This window comes from Neoarius graeffei, chromosome 6, assembly GCF_027579695.1.
Source record: "Neoarius graeffei isolate fNeoGra1 chromosome 6, fNeoGra1.pri, whole genome shotgun sequence".
Taxonomy (NCBI): Eukaryota; Metazoa; Chordata; class Actinopteri; order Siluriformes; family Ariidae; genus Neoarius; species Neoarius graeffei.
This window is the reverse complement of record NC_083574.1, coordinates 16,911,457-16,930,537: the sequence shown is the minus strand read 5'-3', so window position 1 is coordinate 16,930,537 and position 19,081 is coordinate 16,911,457. Positions and strand designations below refer to the sequence as shown.

The 19,081-nt window shown below is 40.2% G+C and overlaps 1 protein-coding gene across 4 annotated transcripts in view; it reads right to left on the bottom strand.

The window, feature by feature from the left end:
• The window catches only part of rasgrp4 (RAS guanyl releasing protein 4), a 51,158-nt gene that overhangs the window by 17,187 nt on the left and 14,890 nt on the right, over window positions 1–19,081 (bottom strand). For all 4 annotated transcript variants that reach the window (XM_060923358.1, XM_060923359.1, XM_060923356.1 and 1 more), the window contains 6 exons: window positions 17,922–17,984; window positions 17,714–17,842; window positions 14,374–14,515; window positions 13,900–14,073; window positions 6,422–6,538; window positions 3,241–3,516 (listed from right to left, as the gene is read on the bottom strand). In XM_060923358.1, the coding sequence (XP_060779341.1) occupies window positions 3,241–3,516; window positions 6,422–6,538; window positions 13,900–14,073; window positions 14,374–14,515; window positions 17,714–17,842; window positions 17,922–17,984 (901 nt within the window). The remainder of the gene's footprint in view (window positions 1–3,240; window positions 3,517–6,421; window positions 6,539–13,899; window positions 14,074–14,373; window positions 14,516–17,713; window positions 17,843–17,921; window positions 17,985–19,081) is intronic.

The following is a 19,081-nucleotide window of genomic DNA, read 5'->3' as shown; positions in this document are numbered from 1 at the left end:
TTCATGACAACAACACATCTCAAAAAAGTTGGGACAAGGCCATGTTTCCCACTGTGAGACATCCCCTTTTCTCTTTACAACAGTCTGTAAACGTCTGGGGACTGAGGAGACAAGTTGCTCAAGTTTAGGGATAGGAATGTTAATCCATTCTTGTCTAATGTAGGATTCTAGTTGCTCAACTGTCTTAGGTCTTTTTTGTTGTATCTTCCGTTTTATGATGCATCAAATGTTTTCTATGGGTGAAAGATCTGGACTGCAGGCTGGCCAGTTCAGTACCCGGACCCTTCTTCTACGCAGCCATGATGCTGTAATTGATGCAGTATGTGGTTTGGCATTGTCATGTTGGAAAATGCAAGGTCTTCCCTGAAAGAGACGTCATCTGGATGGGAGCATATGTTGCTCTAGAAGCTGGATATACCTTTCAGCATTGATGGTGTCTTTCCAGATGTGTAAGCTGCCCATGCCACACGCACTAATGCAACCCCATACCATCAGAGATGCAGGCTTCTGAACTGAGCGCTGATAACAATTTGGGTCGTCCTTCTCCTCTTTAGTCCGAATGACACGGTGTCCCTTATTTCCATAAAGAACTTAAAATTTTGATTCGTCTGACCACAGAACAGTTTTCCACTTTGCCACAGTCCATTTTAAACGAGCCTTGGCCCAGAGAAGACGTCTGTGCTTCTGGATCATGTTTAGATATGGCTTCTTCTTTGAACTATAGAGTTTTAGCTGGCAACGGCGGATGGCACGGTGAATTGTGTTCACAGATAATGTTCTCTGGAAATATTCCTGAGCCCATTTTGTGATTTCCAATACAGAAGCATGCCTGTATGTGATGCAGTGCCGTCTAAGGGCCCGAAGATCACGGGCACCCAGTATGGTTTTCCGGCCTTGGCCCTTACGCACAGAGATTCTTCCAGATTCTCTGAATCTTTTGATGATATTATGCACTGTAGATGATATGTTCAAACTCTTTGCAATTTTACACTGTCGAACTCCTTTCTGATATTGCTCCACTATTTGTTGGCGCAGAATTAGGGGGATTGGTGATCCTCTTCCCATCTTTACTTCTGAGAGCCGCTGCCACTCCAAGATGCTCTTTTTATACCCAGTCATGTTAATGACCTATTGCCAATTGACCTAATGAGTTGCAATTTGGTCCTCCAGCTGTTCCTTTTTTGTACCTTTAACTTTTCCAGCCTCTTATTGCCCCTGTCCCAACTTTTTTGAGATGTGTTGCTGTCATGAAATTTTAAATGAGCCAATATTTGGCATGAAATTTCAAAATGTCTCACTTTCGACATTTGATATGTTGTCTATGTTCTATTGTGAATACAATATCAGTTTTTGAGATTTGTAAATTATTGCATTCCATTTTTATTTACAATTTGTACTTTGTCCCAACTTTTTTGGAATCGGGGTTGTACTCGAGTAAAGTACTGATACTCAAAAAGTGTACTAAAGTACAGTACTCAAGTAAATGTACTTTATTGTCCACCTCTGCTCAATATTGACACTAGTATCAGTTATCCATCTGATATAGTGTCACTGTCATACTCATAATGCTCTGATATCAACATTTGATCTGATACCACGCGATATGACATAAGACTAATGTAAATTTCCACTCCAATGGTACAAAATGACAGCAATCTGGATGACTATTTCACAATTAATCATGGTAATCAAAGCAGAACAGACTGCAAACTGTGCCAAGTAACATAACGTCTTAAATAATAAACTCACAGCAGTGCAGGAAATGCTAGCTAGGTGAGAAAAAATGACAGCCCTGTGTGAGGGGAAAGTAACAGCTTGTACCCAGTGTCTATCATCAATAAAAACTATTTTTGAAACTGAAAAAAAGTCCTCTTTTTCATTGCAACCCTATTTGATCCAAGGTAACCACTTTCTTTTTACGCTGTAGGCCAGTCAGTTACTAGCCTTTTATGAGACTGTCTGCATTTATCTTGAGCACACTTTATCTACTGTCGGCACGCTACGCCTGTCGCAGCTTTGCCAGACAAACAATCATTCACTCCTATAGATTCTTAAGACTGTGGGGGAAACCAGAGCACAGATATGGGGAGAAAATGCAAACTCCACACAGAAAGGCCCCAGTCAGCCACTGGGCTCAAACCCATAACCTTCTCACTGTGAGGAAACAGTGCTAACCACTGCACCACCCAAGATAACTACTGTAGCTAGTTAATGCATTTCATTTCACATCAACTACCTAACATTTTCTTAAAAAAAAAAAAAATCCTAATAGCCTTGGCACTATTTCATTCATGGCCGAAATTTAAACCTGGGAAACATACAGCACTAAATAGCATGCCATAAAGCATACTCATACTCAGTCTGATGGTACTGATAGTCAAGATGGAAACACTGGCATGGACTGCACATGTAAATATCTCATTTGTACAGTGTGATATGTTTTCATGTAAACAGAAATGCACCTTAGCTATACTTCACTGCTTATGTAAACAAACTAATGGGCTGATCTAACTGCTAAATAAAAACTTGTCTGCTAATTAACCCCGCCGACAGTAGTCGGAGGGGTTATTATTTTCACCTGCGTCAGTCTGTGTGTGTGTGTATCTGTCTGTCTGTCTGTCTGTCTGTCTGTCTGTCTGTCTGTGTGTCTGCAAGATATCTCAAGAACCAATGGATCGATTTGGACCAAATTTTGTACATGTGTTGCCAATCACCCAGGAAGGAAACCATTAAATTTTGGAGGTCAAAGGTCAAGGTCATGGCAGAACTTCGAAATTTTCGCCCAATGTATAGGGAAAAGGCGGGGTTTGCACTCGTTAGAGTGTCCCTGTCTAGTTTATATTTGATGGCATGAGAAATGTCACTGACTGACGATAGCAGCCGTGTCTTTATCTGCCGTATATTAATACCTCTAAGAATCACACATGAGTAACAGAGCGAGGCGAAATAGCAAAGCATCAAGACAAGTATAGCTGATGGTAAAAATACCGCTGTAGGTTAAAAATAAATCCAGCTGTTGGCTCAATAAAGCAGCCAGGCATGCGTGAATTGAACTGTTTTTTTTTTTTCCTTTATTACTATTTTAGGCATGGTGCCACTGAACTGACCATGTATTTATAACAACACCATGGTTCATGGCGTGACTGAATACAAACACTTCCAAAAAGGGATGTTTCAAGTTGTATCACTCCTTCTAACTTGGTCTCCCCTTCAACACCTTGTTTAGTTTTATTCCCTCACCGTGAGCAGGTGCAGCAGGTCTTTGTTGGCCTCAAATGGTGGCTTGCACTTGTGGATGGACAGGAGATCACTGATATTGCTGTACAGGTGCTGTAGCTTTCCCAGGTTGATCTTGTCGCCCTCCAGGTAGTCAGGCAATGCCTCGTTCAGAGAGATAAGGTCTTTAAGGTGCACACCAAGGATGGGCACTTTAAAGCCGCTGCACTCATTGTACACTCGTCTGTAGTTAGTGTAGTTACTGTAAGAGGAGAGCAACTCGGTGAGCTCGCTCAGCGCCTGCAGATAAAACGAGATTTTTCTTGGTTAAATTTGAACGCCTGGATTTTGTTTTTAAGTTTAATTGCAATTTAATGCCAACTATTGTGGAAAATGATAATCAAGTGCTCCACCCAAGCCCTACATTGTATTTAAAGGCTTAACCAGCATCCTCTAAGTTAGGGATTTCATTACATTACAGGCATTTAGCAGATGCTCTTATCCAAAGCAACATACAACATACCCAGAGCAGCCTGGGGAGCAAGGTGCCTTGCTCAAGGGCACTTCAGCCATTCCTGCTAGTACAGGGAATTGAACCAGTGACTTTTTGGTCCCAAAGCTGCTTCTCTAACCATCAGGCCATGGATTCCTCCAGTTTAAACAAGTATTAGATCAGGCTGCTCATGCTAATAAGCTTTCAGATGAAATTAGGCACAATATGCTATGCATTCGAAGTATTGCTGTAAGGGAAATTATTTACATCTATGTTTTTTTTCTTTAAAGTAATTAATGGCTTGGTAACGGTAAATCAGTCTTCCATTCCTTGCATTTACTGTCCTGCTAGACAAACCAGGTCTATCCAGTAGCTTAAATGTGATTAAGTTTGTAACACCTAAGTGTAAGTCTTCTACCAATCAACATTCATTTACTATAAGAACCATTATAATCTGGAACACTTTATCTGATGAACTGAACCTTACTATGGTAAACTTGAGCTCATTCAAAGCTCATCTCATCTCATTATCTCTAGCCGCTTTATCCTGTTCTACAGGATCGCAGGCAAGCTGGAGCCTGTCCCAGCTGACTACGGGCGAAAGGCGGGGTACACCCTGGACAAGTCGCCAGGTCATCACAGGGCTGACACATAGACACAGACAACCATTCACACTCACATTCACACCTACGGTCAATTTAGAGTCACCAGTTAACCTAACCTGCATGTCTTTGGACTGTGGGGAAAACCAGAGCACCCGGAGGAAACCCCATGCGGACACGGGGAGAACATGCAAACTCCGCACAGAAAGGCCCTCGCCGGCCACGGGGCTCGAACCCGGACCTTCTTGCTGTGAGGCGACAGCGCTAATCACTACACCACCGTGCCGCCTCATTCAAAGCTATGGTACATTACTCTTTTAGATCATTGCAAGCTATTTATAACCATGAAAACCCTCGAACCTTTAAAGGTAGACTGCCTTTCAGATTTTTCAAGTTTAGGTCATAAAAAGAATTTTCCCTGATACTCAATTATTTTTGTTTAGTGGACCGAAAGCTACGGAATTCGAATCACAGACTTCCAATTTTATTAGTTTTTTTAAAATAGAACAATTAATGATTCTAGGGCCATGTGGCCCTAATTTCTCAGCTATTTTTTTCCTGCTTCACCATGACCCAATTCAGGATACTACATCATGCATCACATGGTGGGCTTTCCCCATTCGTGCAAGGCATTGTGGGATACAAATTTGAAACAGGAGAGGAAAATGGAGGACGCAAATGAAACGTGAAAGACTGACTACAGTAATGGAAAGCGAAAAGAAAAGACGTTATGCTGCGAAGGAAAGGAAACGCAGGACCAAACTAATAAATATCGGCGGTCAGCGAGCACCTCGGTGTGATCAGCTGTTCGTTTAGCGACGGAACGATGTAACTGTCAGTGCATGGTCAAGGTAAACGTGCGCATGCGTACACCGGACTTCCTCTGTCTGCTTGACTGTGCGAAGCGAGCGATTTCATGCGCATTATTTGTTCATGAATCCCCTCAGATTAAATAACTTCCCAGTCACAGAATAGCCTGGGTTTTTTTAGATATCGCAGAAATAAACATATATCACAATGACCAAATTTCAGAGGGAAGTAAATTTCACCAATTTTATGAAATCGAAAGGCCGTCTAGCTTTAAGACTATTTGCCTCAAGTGCAATACTTCGTGTAGCCTTACACTGCTTTTAACCTGTTGCTATTCTCATCTCATCTCATCTCATTATCTCTAGCCGCTTTATCCTGTTCTACAGGGTTGCAGGCAAGCTGGAGCCTATCCCAGCTGACTACGGGCGAAAGGCAGGGTACACCCTGGACAAGTCGCCAGGTCATCAACAGTTGCTATTGATTTTATAATTTTTCTTAGTTATATTACAGGCCTGCAGTAATTGGCCTACCAAGGCTGTTGTGGTTACCCTGCCTTATATTGTTATCTGGCAAAGCTAATAAAACAAAATAAGTTCCATTCTCCATCCCCCCCCCGTTGAATTTGGTCACCTGCCTATTCCCACCCATAAGCCGGCTCTCCCCATCACACAACAACTACTTCATGACAAGGTAACATAATACACTCAGAGTAGAGCGCTATCCACCCTTCTCTACATACATGAGCTCACAGACACCCACGACTGATAGGACAGAGAGAGTATGCAATCCCTCTCTATCCTGAAAGCATGGGCAATTTTGCTCCCTTGGCTCCCATGGGTGGCTGTGGCATTTGAAGATTTGAACTTGCACTCTCCTGATGACATCATGAATGCTTTTGTGTTGTGCCACTTAGGAGCCCAAATGAGGGATTTATTAAAGCGTAGAAAGTAAATTTGCAAAGAAAACCTGCAGGAGACAGTACTATGATCAGTTTTAAGACACAAATTAATTGGTACACGTGTCTAATTAGTGCAGGTGTGAATCAAAGCAACAACCAGAGAAAGAAAAAATACATTCGTTTTTTTAAAGAGCAACTTTTCATTTAATATGTACAATATGTTTATATAACATTGCTGTTGAATTCTCGAATCTGACTGGTCAGAGGGTGTTGATTAATCTTCTATGACAGCATGTCGGACAGTAGTGTCAACTGTAATTCAAATAACGGCTTTGCGATTTGTGTGTGTGTGGGGGGCTCCAAAATTGTCTTTTGTGGGTAAATGTGTGGGATTGCACAAACCTTGGTGACGTCAGAGGAAAGTAGACTGGCTGTGTCTTTGAGCCGGGAGATGGAGCTGTGACACAAACCGCCTATGACTGCCATCAGAGTGTTGAAATTCTGCAGGGACCTCAGTTTCTGTTCTCATACACACATGAACACACACACACACACACACACAGAAAGGGGAAGAATGTTCTATTGGCTTGCAGTTCTTATTGTAGCTGCACATCTATTTGCTATGTGAGTGTTTATGTGTGTTATAGTGTGCACGCACTGCTTCCTGTACATTTGCCTTTTGAAATATTCAGGAAGTTTATGTAAGAATTCTCCCTTTACAGGAACATGGTGTCAGAATGACATACTCATTAAATTACCAACCACTCACATCATGACACATCAGCTCACCAGTTTCCTATGTGTTTGCACAAGTTTGCCTGTCAGCTCTGGTATGACTGCATGCCTGTACCCACACTGTAAAGCACAGCGACTGCTCAAGGGCACAGCATAGGGCTTCGTCAATGACATCATTTCACGTGAACCAGCAACTAATACAGCAGTCACCATGATAATACACAGAGTATTAATTTGATGGGCGCTGGTTTCGGAGTAATAAATGAGTCATGACTGGGTTTATTCCACGGTATTAGAAATTCAGCAAGAAGGAACGTCTTGGGAAAATATAGTACCTTGCACACTGACATTTTGGAATTCTTGTGACAGTTACTTCCTTAGCGATGTGCTAACTCAGTATCTCGGTGTCTTGACAGAATGTCATTCTTCTGCGACAGCCTGCTGCTGAAAATGCTTTCAAGGTTGATTTGAAAAATTTTGCTCCATACTCTAGCGTAATGCAAAAACAGTCGTCATATTATTACTCATTATTGTACAAACGTTTGTATATGTGCACTTGTCTCATTATTACTCATTACTGTATATACTGTAAGGATACTTGTACTTTTACTCATTACTGTATATAAGTACACTTGTCATACTATTATTTATTACTGTATATAAGGATACTGATTGTATTTTTTTTTACTTATTGCTGTATATAAGAACATTCATATTATTGCTCATTATTGTAAGTACATTTGTATTATTATTATTAATTATTGTATACACTCATTTTATTATTACTTATTATTGTATATAAGTGCACTTGTATTCACAACTGACATAAACCTATATCATTTCTGCAGGCTTATTCCGACAGGCTGCTTTTGTCAACTTTTATGTAAAGTTGAAAACATCCAGAAATAACTTGTTAAGAAAAGGTTGCTATGACACTTTGCTGCCAAATTTCCTGGACAACAGACTTTGCAGCTTTATATTTATCTGGAATGTCAAAGTCACATACTGTAATGGTCATGATTAACAAAGTAAATCATGTAAATTTTAGTTTTGAGCTAAATGACTAAATTTCACTGTATTGACAGAGTTATGAATATTTCTGCCTATTTTAAGTGAGTTTTATATATATATATATATATATATATATATATATATATATATATATATATATACACCAGTGCTGGAAATACACCACTCATATTTTTCATACAAACTACATCCGGGACATTGAGTAACATGTTTTCCTGTTTTCCAGTATCTTCACTTGTGAGGATATCGATGATGTCACTCCCAGTGTATTTCCGCTGACTAGACGTGCATTGTCAAAATAGCAAACTGGTTCAAAATTAAAATTCTTTTGATTAACTTGCATATTTTTTTTGTGTGGATGTGTCCATATAATATAAAGAACATTATCTTCTCATGTTGAAAAATATTTCATTCGTTCACTTTGTTCATTCATGATATATACATTCACCATGAGAAGATAAACTTCATATCTTCATGCCACTATGGCATCTTCTTTATATTATATGGACACATACACACACACACACACACACACAAAATTGCAACGTCATCGGAGTGAAATATTGGAAATTATTATACATACAGGACACTTTTTTGATGGAATAAAAACATGTATTCTGTTCCTTTCTAGCAGATTTCATTCATTTGGTTTGATAGCATGCAATATTGCTAGCATATCGCTTATCCTACATGTATTACGTCACTCTACCCAATGGGGAATGAGTGTTGAATATGGTTTACGATATTGCATGGTTGTCAAGACAACATGACATCACACGTCGGAGATGTAAAACTTCCGCGCTAGCGAGCGACTGTGACAATTTGTAAACAAACATGGCCGCCAGGTTTGCTTCATTAAATACGGAAGATTTTGAGAGAATTTTGAAAGAGAAAGACGAGTTGAACACCCAAAAGGAATGTCTATGTGTGTATAATAATAATGATAATAATAATAATAATAATAATATTGGCTGGCTTTTTTTCATGGTGTATCAGATATATTCAGATATATCCCTTCAGCTACTCATCTTCAACTCGTTCAGTATCATGCTAGCTGAATGGAATATATCTGATATACCACTCAACACCAGCCAATATTATTGAAATATGTCACTCAGATCTGCAATGTATTTCGTATGAAAAATGCGAGTTTTTCAACTCGAGAAGCTAAACTTCATATCTTCAAGCCAACATGTCTCATCTCATCTCATTATCTCTAGCCGCTTTATCCTTCTACAGGGTCGCAGGCAAGCTGGAGCCTATCCCAGCTGACTACGGGCGAAAGGCGGGGTACACCCTGGACAAGTCGCCAGGTCATCACAGGGCTGACACATAGACACAGACAACCATTCACACTCACATTCACACCTACGGTCAATTTAGAGTCACCGGTTGACCTAACCTGCATGTCTTTGGACTGTGGGGGAAACCGGAGCACCCGGAGGAAACCCACGCGGACACGGGGAGAATATGCAAACTCCACACAGAAAGGCCCTCGCCGGCCCCGGGGCTCGAACCCAGGACCTTCTTGCTGTGAGGCGACAGCGCTAACCACTACACCACCGTGCCGCCCAAGCCAACATGTGATTTTCTTTTTATTATATCGACACATTCACAAAAAAAAGCACCCAAATTTATTAAAACAATTTATCGATTTCCTCACAAGTGACAGATAGAGATTTATGTCACGGTTTTGGTTCTCCATATCCCAGATGTAGCTCGTATGAAAAGTATGAGTGGTGTATTTCCCAGTAAACCACTCGTGTCCATATTATATGCAAAGCTAATACAGCTGTTATCACAACTTCTAAACATTCAGTCAACCCAGTGAAAGTGTCATAACCGGAATATGTCAAAAAATTGTGTCACTTGACACTAGTATTGTGTTAACTTGACATTAAAATGAACAAAAACATGTTTATGTACAGTCAAAAAGTCAAGTCAAAGTATCTTTAGTGTACCCAAACAGGGAAATGGGTTTGCAGCTAGAAAAGTGCACACAAAGATATTCACACACAATACACAACAACAGATAACATGTCATGGGCAGGGTCTGTACAAATTAAACATGAGCACTAGACAATTACAAACATGGAGCTAACTGCCATTCAGCACCTGGATGGCAGTAGGGACAAAGGAAACCTTAAATCTCTTGAGCAGGCACCTTCCACCGATGGCCTGAGGGCAACAGTACAAATTCAGACTGAAGGGGATGATCTACACACTCTAAGATCAAAGAAGCCTTCCTGAACACTTGTCTGTTATACAGATCAGTTAACTGAACTTAAACTTAGTAGGTTCATCTCAGGTGTAAGAAAGGACTAATGCAGATGTGATGGACTTGTATTAACACTGCCTTTAAGAAAAAGTGGTACCGTTATAAAGAAATCTCTCAAACTGCATTGAATAAAACAAAACAGAAATGAAGGAATTGATTTCTGTTTTCAAAGTTTGTTGTGTAACGTTCCATTTTGGTGGGGAAATGGTAACTGGCAGTAAGAAAGTGCCTGTTTCATGGGTGTTGCACAACGTACAGTTTGTATTTTTGTATTTCTTTCAAAACATCTGTCACGAAAAGGCCCTTCAAGTTTCAATCTGACTCCAGTACTAAAACGAAATTTAAAACTGAAACTAAAGGCACATCTTTCAAATCTTAAAATCGTAGAGTATTCGCATATTTTATGTAAAATTGTGTCAAAACTTTAAAATCTTAAATCATTAAAAACAAAAACCTAATTCACTGTGAACTGGCCAAAAGGAAACTTTGAGACCAGGACCGCTTGTATCCACCTTTCTGTTCCCTGATATTTTTCAACAAATATGTTCGTAAGCATGAGTAAAGGGCTTGTTTAATAGCTGACAATTATTTTAATGATCATATTTCAGTACATCCATACTGTATATTGTCAGATTGTAAGAGATTTGTACGATATGATCTGATATCAAGCTGATCTTGTGGTATTTAAATACTTTTTATAAATAGTTTTGGAACCCATGGCAGTTTGGTTGATGGGCAATCCTAAGTGTAATCACAGTGTAATTTTAGTCATGTACGTTTTTTTCTTAGCAATTTAACACCACATCTGAGGGAGATGTTATTCCAGATGGTTTTGTCTCACTGTGCCTTTATATTGACTCTGTCATGACCAGTGGTGTTGTTAGGCCCTATCACTCGGGGCTATAGTCCTGGGGGACATAATTGAACACTGCACAGTGCACATTCAAAATTTTGGTAACCGCCAACAGAAGAAGAACATCATTCAGAACTGGTTGGAAGACGACTTCAAAAAACAAATCCACTATTGCTGGGTTTCAGTCACGTGACTTTTCTTAGCGGTTTTACCAGAAGTGAAATAGCTGGTGGTCTAAACGGCTGCCGTAGTGCAAACAACTAGCAATAACTTATCAGAGTATACTCGCAATCTAGAAGCCACTGCTTGCTTTAGATATATTCAGGAGATTGCTATGTGCAATGGAACAGACCCCTACAGTCTGGGAAAGAAGGATTTGTCATACGATCTCGAAAACTACCCTTCAGTCGAGTTCCCCGACATCTCGAACTATCTGGTGTTGCAGACGTCCTTCTACACTGCAAAACAGGTGGAAGAGTATGGAGGCTTACAACTTTTTTCTATGTGGCTGGGTAAAGGACCTCGCTATCAAGTTGCTGCCGAATGAATCCTATATTGTTTTTACCCGTGCAAGTTTTTTTTAAGCTTTGTGTTCACATCTTTACAATGAAGCGCTGCAAGTTGAAGTGTAAACAAACAACAGTTGACTTGATTCTCACTTGTGTTCGCTTTTATCTCTCAGGTAAATCATTCGCAAAGATCATCAGAAACCCCTTTAAAGGCCTGGATCTTAGTTAAACAAGATGGAGAAGTGATCACAGCGCATTGTAACTGTATGGCTGGGTAAGAATTTTGTCACGACCTTCATGCATATGGACTTTGTGAGGAGTGAGAAGTAAACAAAGAAACAGCTGGGGACTTTAGTGCTTCATGACTAAAAAAAGTAACGTAAAATAACGCCACATGGCAAGAAAAGTACTTGGAAAACACTAAGGACATAGCTGAGACGGATATACAAACTTTCACCAAGTGATCACTGCAAACTCAAGCTTCGACTCGGCTCCCTTCGATTTCAGTGAGAGGTTCAAAAGCCACCTTTCTCGACATCTTTTTGTGAAATCCTGTGTTCGTTCACCCTTTTTTATTAGTTCACGGGGAACCCTGAAGAAACTTTTATCAGTTTCATGGTTTGATCGATTCGAACAACCTAAAACAACGCAAGCGTAAGGCGTTTTTCATGCAAGCAATGCACCTTCTCTGTACAAACGCTTTGTCAACTGAGCTTTGGTAGACCACCAGCTAAAGTTCTGAATAACTAATGAGACGGATGTGACATCACATGAAACCCAGCAATTGTTGGATTTTTCAAGATGAAAACAGATGGTAAGTCATCGACCGTGGGTGTGTATATAGAATGTATCAAGAGTGTAACCTATCGAATTATGTTGATGCACCAAAACCACTCTGCGTAGCCTGGTTATGTTGAGTAGGGTTTGTATAATTAGTGTACCAGGTGAGCTCTAAAGTTCGAGTGGTTTAATGACTATCTACAGTGGTGGTCTGTTTGCCCCGACTAAGTTTAACAAGTCAACAACAATTTGTGCTCATGTAAACACCAGTAGTTGCCCTCATCTCATCTCATTATCTCTAGCCGCTTTATCCTGTTCTACAGGGTCGCAGGCAAGCTGGAGCCTATCCCAGCTGACTACGGGCGAAAGGCGGGGTACACCCTGGACAAGTCGCCAGGTCATCGCAGGGCTGACACATAGACACAGACAACCTTTCACACTCACATTCACACCTACGGTCAATTTAGAGTCACCAGTTAACCTAACCTGCATGTCTTTGGACTGTGGGGGAAACCGGAGCACCCGGAGAAAACCCACGCGGACACGGGGAGAACATGCAAACTCTGCACAGAAATGCCCTCTCTGGCCATGGGGCTCAAACCCGGACCTTCTTGCTGTGAGGCGACAGCGCTAACCACTACACCACCGTGCCGCCCAGTAGTTGCCCTGTCATAATTTAATCCTATGCTTTAATGTTACATGTAGCCTACGCAGAACCAGTCATCCAACCCTCCCATAGCCAGCCTTTGGCATATTAGTCACATATAGGGATAAAATAGTATTGTTTGTTTTTTTGTCACGCAGTATTAAGGTCAACATAAATCTGTGTTGTCCAGACACCACAAATGGGCTGCTGCAGTCAACTGAGCTTGGATGCATTGGAGAAAATGGTATTTGTGTGTGTGTGTGTGTGTGTGTGTGTGTGTGTGTGTGTGTGTGTGTGTGTGTGTGTGTGTGAGAAACTTGGAAGACATATTTCTCTGATCATAGTCTTGTGAGGTGGGCTGTCATCTGTGATTTTGAATGTTGTACTATAATAATGTAGCTTAGAATTTGTGCCTTGGTGGTCCTAAAGGAGAGATATGTGAGTGAGAAATGATATGTTAACGAAACCGATGACAAATTGACACATGCGTCAGTTTCCTGAGGCCTGATGGGTGTTCATGATGATGATGATGATGATAATAATAATAAGACAGAAACTGAAGTACGTACATTTAAAAAGAGAAGTGCAAAAATCACTAATATAGATATCATAACCTTTGAATGTGTGTGGGTGATAATGTTTCTTGTAAAGTTAGATATAACCTCCCCAACCTATTTATGCCAATGTCCCTTTAAAACAAACAAACAAACAAACAAACAAACAAACAAACAAACAAACAAACAAACAAAAAAAGCCCCAGAAAAAATTTTACTTAGACCCAGGTCTTTACGATAACAAGAAACTCCCCGATCATGACCGTGATCGTTATCTTTACTTAGTCAGCCTTAGTCATTATCCCTATGAACAGTATGAATAGTAATATTTAGCTAGCTTGTTATTGTATTTTACAAGAAAATAACCAAAAAAATCGACCCCTATTTTGACTAGTGAGCAATAGTACATAAATAAATGTCACTTGCTACCCAATGACTTCAGTACATTCTAAAGATATGGCTATTATATGCATGTATTGTGTTGGCGGGAGTTTACCTGTGCTACATGAATGAATTTTGTGAAGACTTCAGCCCTCTGTTGTGGGGTGTGTCTGCTGAGGATCATGAGTTGGACCCACTGCGAGACACCATTACACAGCATGACGGAGCGTTCCAGTGCCGGGTTATTCCTCACCGAGCCGTGCACCATGTAGCTGCGGTAATCCAGGAACTAAGACAGCAAACATTACAGAATTAGCAATCACAAACTCAGCTATGCCTCATCATAAACCAGTCAAAGCAAGATAATAAGTTCACAATTTCCAGTTCAAAGCGTGTTAGTCATTAGTTCATGTTTCAATTACTTCAGCATGGGAAATATATAATTTTTCTAAACATTATCAGTCGTATTTAAATTGTCATTATTAATACAGACATTACATATATGAATCAGTGTTTATTCTGTGCTGTGTAACAGTCTGTGTCTGGAGGAAATCCATAAGGTGTGGCAAGTGTTTGTCAGCTCACTCACTGAAACGCTGCAGAAGTTTTTGAACTCCAGGTAACTGAGGTGCTCCGCCATCTCATCAGCCTCCATGTGGTCAAACAGCAGAGACACCTTCCTCTTCTTCACTGAGGGTGAGGGAGCCAGGCAGATGTCCGCAGGAGGATTACTGCTTTCAGAAATAGACAAGAAAATACAAGAGAATAAATCATTTATTTATATGTTGAAACGAGTCTGATTAGCAACACGAAGACAATTCTGAGATTGAAGCACAAGTCAGGGATAAAACACAATGGGGTGTGCTGTTATTTGAAAAATAATCAGCAAGATACTTTATCCACCCTGAAGTGGATTACTTTCATGTCATATCATGGCCTGAAGTGTTTTATTCACCTTATATCTTAGCAATTTGTTCATGATTACAGTACATCGTTTTAATATACGTACACTCGCCAGTCACTTTATTCGGAACACCCACCACCTGCTGTTCTATGTGGTTATGTAATCAGCAGCACAATGCACCAAATCATGCAGATACAAATCAAGAGTTTCAGTTAATGTTCACTTCAAACATCAGAATGGGAAAAATCGTGATCTCAAAGTGTGACTTTCACTGTGGCATGGGTGCTGGTATGAGCCAGATGGACTGGTTTGAGTATTTCAGAAAGTGCTGATCTCTTGGGGTTTTCACTGGCCACTTCAATAGGAACTTGTTCTTGATTCTAAGGTCCCTGTTCTTGGCTGTCAGAAGTGGAACCCAATGTGTTCTTCTGCTGTTGCATGCTGAGATGCTTTTCTGCTTACCACGGTTGTAAAGAGTTGCTATGAGTTATGATATCCTTCCTGGCAACCAATCAAACCAATCTGGCCATTTTCCTCTGACCTCTCTGATCAACAAGATGTTTGTCTCCACCCACAGAACTGTCGCTCAATCAATGTTTTTTGTTTTTCGCAACATGCTGTGTAAACTCTAGAGACTGTTGTGTGTGAAAACCTCTGGAGATCAGCAGTTTCTGAAATGCTCAAACCAGTCCATCTGGCACTAACCAACACCCATGCAACAGTCACAGAAAGTTACAGAGATCACAACTGTTCCCATTCTGATGTCTGAAGTGAACAGTAACTGAAGCTCTTGATTTGTATCTGCATGATTTCATGCATTGTGCTGCTGTCACGGGATTGGCTGATTAGAGAACTGCATACAACAGCAGGTGTATGAGTGGGTGTTCCGAATAAAGTGGCCAGTGTGTATCTATGCTACTGTCTGGTATGGGTGAACCCACCATGGCAGTTCAGTTAGCAGACAAAACAGAGCCATTTTAGTCATACAGGACCCTTTCTTAGTCATTTATCAACATGCCCGAGAGAAACGTTGCTATTCCAGATGTCTTGTTTTTACTGTCACTCAACCTTTACAGTATCTCTATGAAAGACTGAACAGCTACAGTGGTGCTTGAAAGTTTGTGAACCCTTTAGAATTTTCTACATTTCTGCATAAATATGAACATCATCAGATTTTCACACAAGTCCTAAAAGTAGATAAAGAGAACCCAGCTAAACAAATGAGACAAAAATATGATACTTGGTAATTTATTTATTGAGGAAAATGATCCAATATTACATATCTGTGAGTGGCAAAAGTATGTGAACCTTTGCTTTCAGTATCTGGTGTGACCTCCTTGTGCAGCAATAACTGCAACTAAATGTTTGCGGTAACTGTTGATCAGTCCTGCACACCGGCTTGGAGGAATTTTAATCCATTCCTCCATACAGAACAGCTTCAACTCTGGGATGTTGGTGGGTTTCCTCACATGAACTGCTTGCTTCAGGTCCTTCCACAACATTTCGATTGGATTAAGGTCAGGACTTTGACTTGGCCATTCCAAAACATTAACTTTATTCTTCTTTAACCATTCTTTGGTAGAACAACTTGTGTGCTTATGGTCGTTGTCTTGCTGAATGACCCACTTTCTCTTGAGATTCAGTTCATGGACAGATGTCCTGACATTTTCCTTTAGAATTCGCTGGTACAATTCAGAATTCATTGTTCCATCAATGATGGCAAGCCGTCCTGGCCCAGATGCAGTAAAACAGGCCCAAACCATGATACTACCACCACCATGTTTCACAGATGGGATAAGGTTCTTATGCTGGAATGCAGTGTTTTCATTTCTCCAAACGTAACGCTTCTCATTTAACCAAAAAGTTCTATTTTGGTCTCATCCGTCCACAAATCATTTTTCCAATAGCCTTCTGGCTTGTCCACGTGATCTTTAGCAAACTGCAGACGAGCAGCAATGTTCTTTTTGGAGAGCAGTGGCTTTCTCCTTGCAACCCTGCCATGCACACCGTTGTTGTTCAGTGTTCTCCTGATGGTGGACTCATGAACATTAACATTAGCCAATGTGAGAGAGGCCTTCAGTTGCTTAGAAGTTACCCTGGGGTCCTTTGTGACCTCGCCGACTATTACACTCCTTGCTCTTGGAGCAATCTTTGTTGGTCGACCACTCCTGGGGAGGGTAACAAAGGTTTTGAATTTCCTCCATTTGTACACAATCTGTCTGACTGTGGATTGGTGGAGTCCAAACTCTTTAGAGATTGTTTTGTAACCTTTTCCAGCCTGATAAGCATCAGTCACACTTTTTCTGAGGTCCTCAGAAATCTCCTTTGTTCGTGCTATGATATTCTTCCACAAACATGTGTTGTGAAGATCAGACTTTGATAGATCCCTGTTCTTTAAATAAAACAGGGTGCCCACTCACACCTGATTGTCATCCCATTAATTGATAACACTTGACTCTAATTTCACCTTCAAATTAACTGCTAATACTGGAGGTTCAGATATTTTTGCCACTCACAGATATGTAATATTGGATCATTTTCCTCAATAAATAAATGACCAAGTATAATATTTTTTGTCTCGTTTGTTTAACTGGGTTCTCTTTATCTACTTTTAGGACTTGTGTGAAAATCTGATGATGTTTTAGGTCATATTTATGCAGGAATATAGAAAATTCTAAAGGGTTCACAAACCTTCAAGCACCACTGTATATGCTAGCTAGGCTTAGGTGTTGAACCTTAGTCATTCACTAGCTTATGCTTAGTGTCTATATTTTCCCTATGGTCTAGCAATAATGTTCTGACAATTTTAACAATATTTCCATGTCAAAAGTTTAAATTTAAGACTTCCATTCAAATTGTGGGTTATGATTAAATTACAACTGGACAGAAACTCTGTGATAATCTGTTTTATTGAGATTAATCTATTACTGTCAGTGGAATATCAGTGATGTAGTCAAGATATAAAAAAAATTGTTCTGAACTCGCAGCACTGTATATGGACAGTATGCAGTGTGTGCTCACTCACGGGTATGGAGTGTCAATCAGCTGGCAGTGGGAGTCCTTTTCGGCCCTGACCAGAGCACACATATCCCCCATAACCTTCTCCAATAGGGGGTCCGTCTCAAACATCAGAGGATAATGAGCTATCCAGTGTCTGAGTGAGAAGATAAGCGTAAATATGAAGAACAGCAAACACTATAATACGTTTATCGCAATGCAATCACAATACTGACCTGATGAACTGGCAGATCTGAGGCCTCCTCTGCGGTCTCTTCTCCACAGGACAGTCCTTGTAGGTAATGCTTAGTCAAGGAATCATCGTAGAATTGGTTGGATGCATACTCTTATTGCTACACACACTCAAAGGAACCAGTCTAACAGCACACAGATTTGTAAACATGACCAAACAAGGCAGCTCTTGTTTCATTGTTTTAGAGATTACATGCTATGTGATGCTCTGTGTTGCTACATATACACCTTGAACTCAGCCCATTAATACAAGATTAGGTAAAGACAGTCTTTAGGCCACTAATATGAAATATTGTTTTGGACAGAGGTGGACAAAGTACCCAACTTCATTACTAAAGTCAAAGTATAGATCTCACTGGTCAAATGTTACTCTGATACAAGTGAAAGTTGTCCAGTCAAATTTTCACTTAAGTTAAAGCACTGAAGTACTTGCTTTTAAAAATACTTAAGTATTAAAAGTACATTTTCTGTCAACGCATTGTTGTATTATTGCCACAACACTTACAAACCTAATACCGTTACCAAAGACAGAAATGTGAATTCAGAAAATGAACGCATGCTGTGCCATCATGGTGGTTTAACGTTAAGCTAGCTAGTCAGTGAAATGTCACCTGACATGCTAGCAAACTCTTTTCAAACTCGAAATCATATTGGGTAGCTAACGTTACTAGAAAAGAAAGATTTCTACATTTTGTTTATTTGACAAGATTATGCTAAAACACATTTCTGAAAGGACTTCAGATAAGTTAATGTTATTCATGTTAGCGTAACTCCATGTTTACATGCTAACTAACAGTGTCCAAGTTAACTAGCTATGTGTTAATGTTAGACGTGGACTAAGCTACGGCAACTTGGCAGGGAAATCCATAGAAAGTCATTTGACTAACCAGACTGCATAGCTATTGCAACGTTATTGCTAGCTCTAAAAGCACAGACAACTTTGTTGCAAGCTTTCTCTTGGAATAAAATGTTTATATACCTCAATATGCTTCCGCAGATGGAAGGCGAGTTTTTGTAGGCCGTAATGTGGTTCTTTTTCAGTAAACAAAGCAAACATTTAAAACAAAACGACTCTTTGATCCTTTCAGAAAACTGAAACTTGGGTTCATGCGCCATGAGTGCTTGCATTCTTTAGAAGAACCAC